The sequence below is a fragment of the Garra rufa genome, chromosome 11 (genome assembly GCF_049309525.1).
Source record: "Garra rufa chromosome 11, GarRuf1.0, whole genome shotgun sequence".
Classification (NCBI taxonomy): domain Eukaryota; kingdom Metazoa; phylum Chordata; class Actinopteri; order Cypriniformes; family Cyprinidae; genus Garra; species Garra rufa.
In genome coordinates this window covers 23,327,048-23,337,414 of record NC_133371.1, presented here as the reverse complement: position 1 = coordinate 23,337,414, position 10,367 = coordinate 23,327,048, and the positions used below count along the sequence as shown (strand labels likewise).

The 10,367-nt window shown below is 30.7% G+C and overlaps 1 protein-coding gene across 1 annotated transcript; it reads left to right on the top strand.

Annotated features, from left to right (window-relative positions):
• The first annotated feature begins 124 nt into the window (after nt 1-124).
• exosc5 (exosome component 5) lies at nt 125-6,728 on the top strand. Its single transcript, XM_073851089.1, has 6 exons — nt 125-254; nt 381-494; nt 3,506-3,627; nt 6,144-6,284; nt 6,378-6,467; nt 6,611-6,728. The coding sequence occupies exons 1-6, from the start codon at nt 125-127 to the stop codon at nt 6,704-6,706; spliced, it is 693 nt and encodes a 230-aa protein (XP_073707190.1). The 3' UTR covers nt 6,707-6,728.
• Nucleotides 6,729-10,367: the final 3,639 nt, after the last annotated feature.

Genomic DNA, 10,367 nt, shown 5'->3' with positions numbered 1-10,367 from the left:
AACCGGTTAAGGATTTCTGGCAACGTGGTCGAGTCATTGCGATGATTGCGATAACTTACTTCTACCACTAGATGGCGAACGTACGCCATGTCGTCATCATGGTGCGCTCAAAACAACGACGCATATGAGCGCGACGAGAGGATTGTGCATGAGGACCATGATGGAGTTAGATCAAAGTTGTTCGGTTTTAAGAGAATATGGAAGTGAGCAGAATTTGTTATCCAAACCTGACGGATCGTCCACTTTTGTTCAAGGTATACTAGTTTGTAACTGATTTGTTGCGTTCGTTCAGAGCAAGTGGTTGACTGTCAAGCTTATGTCCTGAAATCTATTTGATTCATTTATATTTGCATCGTTCTGAATTTGTAATGTATTTTTAGGTGATACTAGTATCCTGGCTGGAGTTTATGGACCAGCTGAGGTTAAAGTCAGTAAGGAAATCTATGATCGAGCTACTGTAGAGGTTCTCATCCAGCCCAAAATGGGGCTTCCAGGTATGTATTTATGTATCTAAATCAATTTAATTGCAGCCGTATGCTGTACATATTTATAACTAATGATATGTTTCAAAGAAGAAAATGACTTTTCAAGAATTAAAACTATAAAAATTTAATACAGCAAATTACGTTTTTACCATGATTTACAGAAGACACCCACAGTCATTCAGTGTAATAAATCATATACCAAAATGCCTGTCAGCCATATTTAGGAGAAGGTCAATAGGGACATTCTGTGTCAAATCAACCAAATGTCAGAAATTTCCCTAGCTCAAATTTTTTGATTTTGTCTGAGGAAAGATATACATATAGTGATGAAAGCCAAAATATTAAATGTCACAGATGTATATTTACTAAGTAATCCACTATTTTGTAGAGACTTTTAGAGAAAATTTTTACCTGAAATTCGGAGCCAAATTATAGGGACGTAAAAATAACTTTAGAAAGATGGCAGCATCATTCTATTATTTTTACACATAGTTTGGTATGTGTATTAGTAAAATCTGTTGACACTACCAGTCAAAAGATTTTTAATGTTTTTTTTAAGACATCTCTTCAGCTTACCAAGCCTGCATTTATTTGATCCAAAGTACATCAAAAACAGAAGAAAAAAAATAAAATTTTAAATAAATTTATTATTTAATTTAATACTGTTTTCAATTTGAATATCTTTTAAAATGACATTTATTTCTGATTTCAAAGCTGATTTTTTTTTGCAGCATTACTCTAGTCACATGACCCTTCAGAAATCATTCTAATATTCTGATTTGCTGCTCGAGAAACACTTTTTCACAATTTTTTCAGGTTTTTTTGTTGAATAGAAAATTGTGAAAGAATAGCATTTATCTGAAATTGAAATCTTTTTTAACACTATAAATGTCATCACTTTTGATCAGTTAAAATCATCCTTGCTAAATAAAAGTATTAATTTATCATTTTTATTTTTCCACAAAAACAAAAAAATATACTGACACCATGATTTTGTATAGTGTATAATGTCACACAAGTTTTTTTATTTCAGATAAATGCTGACCTTTGGATCTTTTTATTCATCAAAGAATCTTGAAACAATGTACTTAACTGTTTTAAATATCGACAATAAAAAAATAATAATAAATGTTTTTTGAACAGCAATTCAGCATATAAGAATGGTTTCTGAAGGATCGTGTGACACTGAAGACTGGAGTAATGATGCAGAAAATTTAACTTTGATCACAGGAATAAATTACATTTAAAAAAATATTTTTAAATAGAAAGCAGTTTTTTTAAATATTAAAAAAATATTTCACAATATTACTGTTTTGCTGTATTTTGGGTCAAATAAATGCTTGGTGTTCAGAAGAGATTTCTTAAAAAAAAAAAATAATAATACTCAAAAAACCTTTGATTGGTAATCTTGCGTCAGTGGTGACTATTAAAACATGGGAAAAACAATTTTCAAGTTTGCAACTCAAGAAATATTGAATTGAATATCTCATTGTCTGAAAGTGTAGGTAATAAATAAATCAATAATCTAATATAAAATTATTAAAGATATTTAAATGCCCTTTTAGGTTTTGGGTCTTAACAAAGTTCCTTTTGGCATCTTAATTTTTAAGGACCTGTATAGTTCAGTTCCAGAGATATTGCAATCTAAATATGGCTCCAGGAGTAAATCGTTAAATTATACACACTTTCAGTAGTAAAAAAATATATGTGGGTCACTTTGCATTCGGCTGGAATTGTTTTTATCTTTTAAAGAGGAAGGTCTGAAGAACAAATTATGTTAAAACTAGAAATGTATCTTGTTTCCCTCTATCAAAACAATTGATCATGCATGTCTGACTGCTATAAATATAATTTTTCTTAAGTTTGGATGCTTTTAACTCAAGAAGTGCTACAAATATCTCAATATTATTTTTAATTCTGGTTCTTAATAAGCTTTTCTTTTGTTGTCTTCATTTTTAGGGACACAGAATGACCCAATAGACTCTATTTAAGGATTGTAATACAACCCCTGTAATTTAATTACTGTAATGTTAAATATTTACCAATCTTTTATTAATTTAAAATGTAATAATTTTGTATGATCACCTTTTCTTTTATATATTTTAATATGTACAGGTCAGAATAAGTTATGCTGAATGACGATGGAACATTACTTCCCTCATATTTTGACTTTTTTTTTTTCACAGAAGTTATTTTAAGTGTTGCATAACATAATTTGCGATTTTATTTTGAAATTACAATACATAAAATCATGCATTGTATGGGTCAAAATGATCGATTTTTCTTTTTGCCAAAAATCATTAAAGTAAAGAACATGTTCCATGAAGATATTTTGTAAATTTACTACCGTAGATACTGTATATCAAAGTGTAACTTTTGATTAATAATATGCATTGCTAAGAATTTCATTGGACAACTTCAAAGGTGATTTTCTTAATATTTTGATTTTTTTTTTTGCACCCTCAGATTCCAGATTTTCAAATAGTTTTATCTGCTAAATATTGTATATCTTAACAAACCATACATCAATGGAAGGCTTATTTACCTTTTTAGATAATGTATAAATATTAATTTTAAAAAATTGCCCCTCATGACTGGTTTTGTGGGCCAGGGTCACAAATATATATTAGGAACTGGCCCCTCAAAGGGCTTTAGAAAGAATCTTAAAACTACATTTCTGTAAAGCATGCTATTGGACTTCAGTTTGTGTTCGTCATATTTCAACACATTATTTGTAAGGCTTTTACCTTCAGATTGTTTGAACATATTTTAAAAATGAGTAATCGCGCAGACTATAATTGTATGACTAATAATCATGTCAAGTCAGTGTTTAAATAATAATTGTCTTTCATTTCGATAATTACACTGTTCAAACATTCCTCCTGTCAACAGACACCTTTAGCAGTGTTCTTCATCTCGGTCTGCATTGCCAGTTTTCACCATTAGGTGGCAGTCTGGTACAGACTGAGTTTTCCTATTCCATCGCTTTAAACGCTTTTCATGCTGTTGTTTTCCTTTAGGTGTCCGAGAGCGCGCCAGAGAGCAGTGTGTGCGCGAGACCTGCGAGGCTGCTCTTCTGTTGACGCTTCATCCTCGGTCCTCTGTCACAGTTATCCTGCAGGTCATCCACGATGATGGCTCTGTATCCTGAACACTAGCAAAACTATTTCTAATGGGTTACATTAAGAAAACGTTATATGTAATATTCTTTTAGTGACTTACTGTTGAAGAGAACCATTTGTTTTTAAGGGTTAGAGATTAGTTCATTCAAAATATGAGTGTGATGAGTATTCATTTGAACAGTTACAAAGTTTAATTTGTTCAAAGCTAGCTTTGGGGTCAGCAAGGTATTTTTAAAAAAGGAATTAATACTTTTATTCTTGAAAGATGTATTAAATTGATCAAAGGTGACTGTAAAGACATTTATAATGTTATAAAAGTTCTTATGAACATTCTATTTAAGAATCTTTAAGATGATTTCAACATTGGCTGGTGAAAATTCATTTTTGTCATTACAGGAATAAATTACATTTTAAAATGTATTAAGTAGAAAAGAGCTATTATATATGGTAATATTTCACAATATTACTGCTTTTACTGTATTTTTGATTAAATATGCAACCTTGGTGCGCATAAGTATGAAGGCCGTTTCCACTACTGAATAAAAAAAAAATCTCACAATTCTGACTTTTTTTTTCTCTCACAATTGTGAGTTTATATCTAACAATTCTGACTTAATAATTCGCAATTGCATTTTATAAAGTCAGAATTGTGAGATAAACATATTAGTCTTTTTCCCCTTCAAAATTGGACTTTATAACTCGCAATTGCGAGTTTATATCTCACAATTCTGACTTATTTTTTTACAAATTACGAGTTTATGTCTCATAATTCTGACTTATTTTTTTAAAAATTACGAGTTTATATCTCACAATTCTGACTTATTTTTTAAAAAATTGCGAGTTTATATCTCACAATTCTAAGAAAAAAGGTCGGAATTGTGAAAAAACAAGTCAGAATTGTGAAATATAAACTTGCCTTTGCCAGGAAAAACTCTTTGCGAGATGCAAACTCAATTGTGAGAAATAAAGTCAGAATTGCGAGAATTAAGAACAGAATTAGTTACAGAAGAATTAGAATTAGAACAGAAGTTTTTATCTTGCAATTTCAACTTTATTTCTCACAATTATGAGTTTATATCATAATTCTGAGGGAAAAATCTGAATTGTGAGATATAAACTTGGATTTGCAAGAAAAAAAGACTTTATTTCACACAATTGTGAGTTGTATCTTGCGATTCAGAAATGTAAACACAATTGTGAGAAATAAAGTCAGAATTGTGAGATACAAACTCACAATTGTGAGGTTTTTTTCTCACAAAAGTGAGTTTATATCTCACCATTGCAAGAAATAAAGTCAGAATTGAGTTTTTATCTCGCAGTTCTGAGTTTATTTCTCATAATTGTGAGTTTATATCATAATTCTTAGGAAAAAGGTCAGAATTGTGAGAAAGTCAGAACTGTGAAATTTAAACTCGCATTTGCCAGAATTGTGGCATTAACTGAATTGTGATTGTGAGTTTATATCATAATTCTGAGAAAAAAGTCTGAATTGCGAGATATAAACTTGCATTTGGAGGAAAATAGACGTTATTTCAAAAAGACATTCACACAATTGAGTTTGTATCTTACAATTCTGAGATATAAACTCACAGTTGTGAGAGATAAAGTCAGAATTGTGAAACAAAAAATCGCATTTGCGAGAAAAGTCAGAATTGTGAGATACAAACTCACAAGATTTTTTTTCTCATAAATCTGAGTTTATATCACGTAATTGACTTCATTTCTCAGAATTGCGAGTTTATATAATAATTCTAAGAAAAAAAAGGTCTGAATTGGAAAATATAAACTCGCATTTGCCAGGAAAAAGTCAGAATTGCTACATATAAGCCCAATTGTGAGAAATAAAGATCAGAATTGCACATTTTTCATCTTTCAAGTTTGACTATTTCTCGCAATTGTGAGTTTATATCATAATTCTATATCATAAGTCAGAATTGTGTGATTAAAAACTCAAGTCAGTTACGAGTCGACATACAAACTCACGATTGTGTGAAAAGTTTTTGCAAGTTTATATCTCTCAATCTCACAACTGCGAGAAATAAAGTCAGATTTTCAAGTTTTTATCACGAAATTCTGACTTTTTTTCTCACAATTGAATTTATATCACAATTCTGAGGAAAAAAGTTACTTACAATTCTGACTTCAATTCGCAGAATTGTGAGTTTATATCTCATAATTCTGAGGAAATTCAGCAAATCAGAATTGCAAGAGATAAATTGCATTTGTGAGGGAAAAAAAGACTGTTTCACGCAATTGAGTTTTTATCTCGCAATTCTCACATTATTTCGCGCAACTGCGAGTTTATATCAATCAATTCTAAGAAAAAGTCACATACTGTTTTATTTTTAATTTTTTTTTTTATTCATGTTGGAAACAGGCTTCCATACATAAGAGACCTTTTTCAAAAACATTTAAAAAAAACAATAGTACTCACCCCAAACTTCCACATTACTGTTGATAGTTTTTTTTTTTCTGTCCCATTTTCTTGCTTTCACACTGCGTGTCCTTACAGTATGGGTCCTTATCTATCTGTCAGCTGCTGTCGTGCTGCCTGAACGCCGCCTGTATGGCTCTAATGGATGCTGGGCTGCCAATGAACCACCTTTTTTGTAGCGTGACCTGCGCTATTAGCGAAGAGGGCCAGATAATCACGGATCCCACGGCTCGGCAGGAAAAGGTACACACCGCACTTCTTGTTGCCCAGGGCTGACACAAACCATAGCGCACAGGTTAAGCTCTTGATCTGTGTCTTTTATGTTTTCTTTTCCAGGAAAGTCGAGCGTTGTTAACATTCGCTATTGATAGCGTCGAGCGCAATGTTTTGATGTCGTCAACCACAGGCTCTTTTTCAGTCCAGGAGGTGAGATCGCATGAGGCATTTCATTCTTGCGAGTGATTCATTGCTCTGTTTGTGGCGATGATACATAGGTACTTGTGTATGTTTCATAAGCCGCTTGATTTTTCTACAAGGCAGTGACATAAATGTGTTTTCTTCCTACACAGCTGCAGCAGTGCATCGCAATCAGTCAAAAGGCTTCAGAACCGATTTTCCAGTTTTATAGGGATTCCGTCCAACGGCGATATTCAAAGATAAAATAAAACACGCTTTTTATGATTTTTACCTTGAGTTTGCGTTGTCATTTCTTCACTATATATTTACACTACCACTCAAAAGTTTTTGAACGGTAAGGTTTTTTTTAAGAAGAAGTCTCTTCTGCTCACTAAGACTGCATTTATTGGATCCAAAGCACAGCAAAAACAGGACAATTTTGAAGTATTTTTACTTTTTAAAATAACTTTTTGATTTGAATATATTTTAAATTGTAATTTATTCCTGTGATCCTGTGAACTTTAAGCATCATTACTCCAGTCACAAAATCCTTAAGAAATCATTCTAATATTCTGATTTGCTGCTCAAAAAACGTTTGTTATTATTATGTTAAAAACAGCTGAGTAGAATATTTTTCAGTTTTTTTTGGTGAATAGAAAGGTTAGAATGACAGCATTTATCTGAAATAGAAATATTTTGTTCTAATTGTCTTTATCATCACTTTTCAATCAATTTAAAGCATCCTTGCTTAATAAAAGTATTAATTTCTATTTCTTTCTCAAAAAAAAAAAAAAAAAAAAAAAAAAATATATATATATATATATATATATATATATATAAATATTTCAGATAAATGCTGATCTTTGGATCTTTCTATTCATCAAAGATTCCTGAAATGTATAACTGTGTTAAATATTGATGATGATAATAATAGTAATAAAAAAATGTTATATTAGAATGATTTCTGAAGGATCATGTGACACTAAAAACTGGATTAATGATGCTAAAAATGTAGCTTTGATCACAGGAATAAATTACATTTTAAAATATATTCAAATAGAAAACAGTTATTTTACATAGTACAAATATTTCAAAGTTGTACTGTTTTTGTTGTACTTTGGATCAAATAAATGCAGGCTTGGCGAGCAGAAGAGACTTCTTTAAAAAACATTACAAATTATACTGTTCAAAAACTTTTGACTGGAATAAATTAATTAAAAAAAATTTTTTTATATATTTTTGTATTTGTTTTTTAATTATATTGTGGTACTTAATCATTGTATATGTATATTTATATTTATATATGAATGATAATCCACGAAAAAGTCACAAAATCATCCAGTTTTAGCACTACATGTGTGTGTGTGTGTGTGTGTGTGTGTGTGTGTGTGTGTGTGTGTGTGTGTATTATACTATATATAGTGTATAGTATAGTGTATATATATACACTCAAAAGTTTGGGATCTTATGCTCATCAAGGCTGCATTTATTTGTTCATAAATACAGAAAAAACTGTAATATTGTGAAATATTATTTTAATTTAAAGTAACGGTTTTCGATGTGAATATATTTTAAAATGTAATTTATTCCTGTGATACAAAGCTAGATTTTCAGCATCATTACTCCAGTCTTCAGTGTCACATGAAATCATTAAAATATGCAGATTTATTATCAATATTTAAAACAGTTGTGCTGCTTAATATTTTTGGGGAAGCCTGTGATAGTTTTTTTTTTTTTCAGGATTCTTTGATCAATAAAATGTTAAAAAGAACAGCATTTATTTAAAATAGAAAAGGTTTTTAACAATATACACTACTGTTCAAAAGTTTGGGGTCAGTGCATTTTTATTCTTTCTTCTTCTGAAAGAAATTAATACTTTTACTCACCAAGGATGTGTTAAATTAATATATAAAAAAAAGTGATAGCATAGATGTACATTGTTAGTAAAGATTTAACTTATTCATCAAAGAATCCTGAAAAAAGAAACGCAGGTTTCAAAAAATTTGGCAGCACAACTGTTTCCAACATTGATAATTCTAATAATAAATCAGAATATTATAAAGATTTCTGAAGGATCATGTGACACTTAAGACTGGAGTAACAGCTGATGGAAATTCAGCTTTGCATCAGAGGAATAAATTATATTTTAAAGTATATTAAAATAAAAACCATTATTGTATATTGTAATAACATTTTGCAATATTACTTATTTTTCTGTATTTTTGATAAATATATATATTTACATTTTTTTTACAATTATATTCACCCACAAAGATTTACAGAGCAATTCTGTGACTCCCAAGATGGTATTTATTTTTATAATTTCAAGATTTCCTTTTCTAGCTTATACCATATCAATTTGCATAATATTTAGTATTTTACACATTCAAAAACAGTGTTTTCATTCAATCCTAATAATAATAAAAATGAAGACATGTACCGTAAATAGCTATTTTGCTACCTAGGTGTTATAGTTTCTATTTTTAAATATCTAATAAATAGCTAATGTCTAGAAGAAAAACTCTCAATAGAGTCACATGAAGAAAAACAGACCATAATGCTGCTTTTTCATCTGTGTGTAACTCGGCACGTTTGAACCTAAAATAGCAATTTAAAACCACTGCCTTGGGGACCGTAGCTTTTTTAAAATAAAAAAAAGTAATAGAGATTTCCATTAGACTGTGTAAGCCGGGTCAGTGAGAAAATTACACACTGTATTAATATGCATTATCATTAATTGCTGTTCACTGCAGTTGTGCTTGATCTTCCATTTAGTTCCTCTAGAGATGTGTATTGTAATGAGTAGCATTAACACGTGTTGGCTCTTTCCGCAGCATTGATGCAATTACAAGTACTAAAGACAAAGCACAATCAAATTTTCAATCAAGTGCATTTATTTGTTCATAACAGTTACCTGCAAAATATACATACACATTTACACAATATTAATGTCGAGGAGGAGTAAAATAACGACAGTAGAGGAAACTATTGATTTCTCTAGTCTGAGACTTGACCGTAGCACTTTGACCCGTGCGCTGGAGGACTGTTTGTGGTGCTCTTTTGTGATCCCACACAGGCAATGAGAACTTACCGGAGGGGGCTGTGCTATCGCTCCTCTCCTCTGCTCCATGGGGCAGCTTGTTGTAGAAGTAATACATAATTTCCTACCATGATGTGACCCAGTTTTTAACTGCGGGGAGCTCGAAGGGCACCTGCCAAGGCAGTTTATGCTGACCGCTGTTTGGTGGTTTAATCATTTGGAATAGGGCACATTTCAGCCTTGAAATCGCATATTTTTGTATTCCGATTATAGTATCATGCACTTGACATTTTAATAGAGACTTTCTGTATAATGTACAGTGCTTTTCAAATGTTTGGGGTCGGTAAGAGTCTTAAAAATGCTTACCAAGGCTGCATTTACTTAGTTAAAAATACTGTAAAAATCAGTAATACTGTGAAATATTATGACAATTTAAAATAAATGTTTTCTATTTGGGTATATATTAAAATGTAATTCATTCCTGTGATGCAAAGCTGAATTTTCAGCATCATTACTTCAGTCTTCAGTGTCACATGATCATTCAGAAATCATTTTAATATGCTAATTCGCTGTTTGAAAACTTTTAAAATGTTACAAATAGCACAGCTTAATGCTTTTTGTGGAAACCATTAATTCACTTTTATCTTTTGTAACATTAAAAAATGTTCTTACACTGTAAAAAGATTTCACCAATTTCAACTTAAAAACCTAAGTTCAGCAGCTGCCTTAAAATTTTAAGTTAAATCAACTTAAATCTACAAGTTATTGCAACTCACAACAATAAAATGTGTTAAAATGACTGATTTAACTTTTGAGTTGAAATTACTTGCAGTTTTAAGTTGATTTAACTTAAAATGTTAAGGCAGCTGCTGAACTGAAGTTTTTAAGTT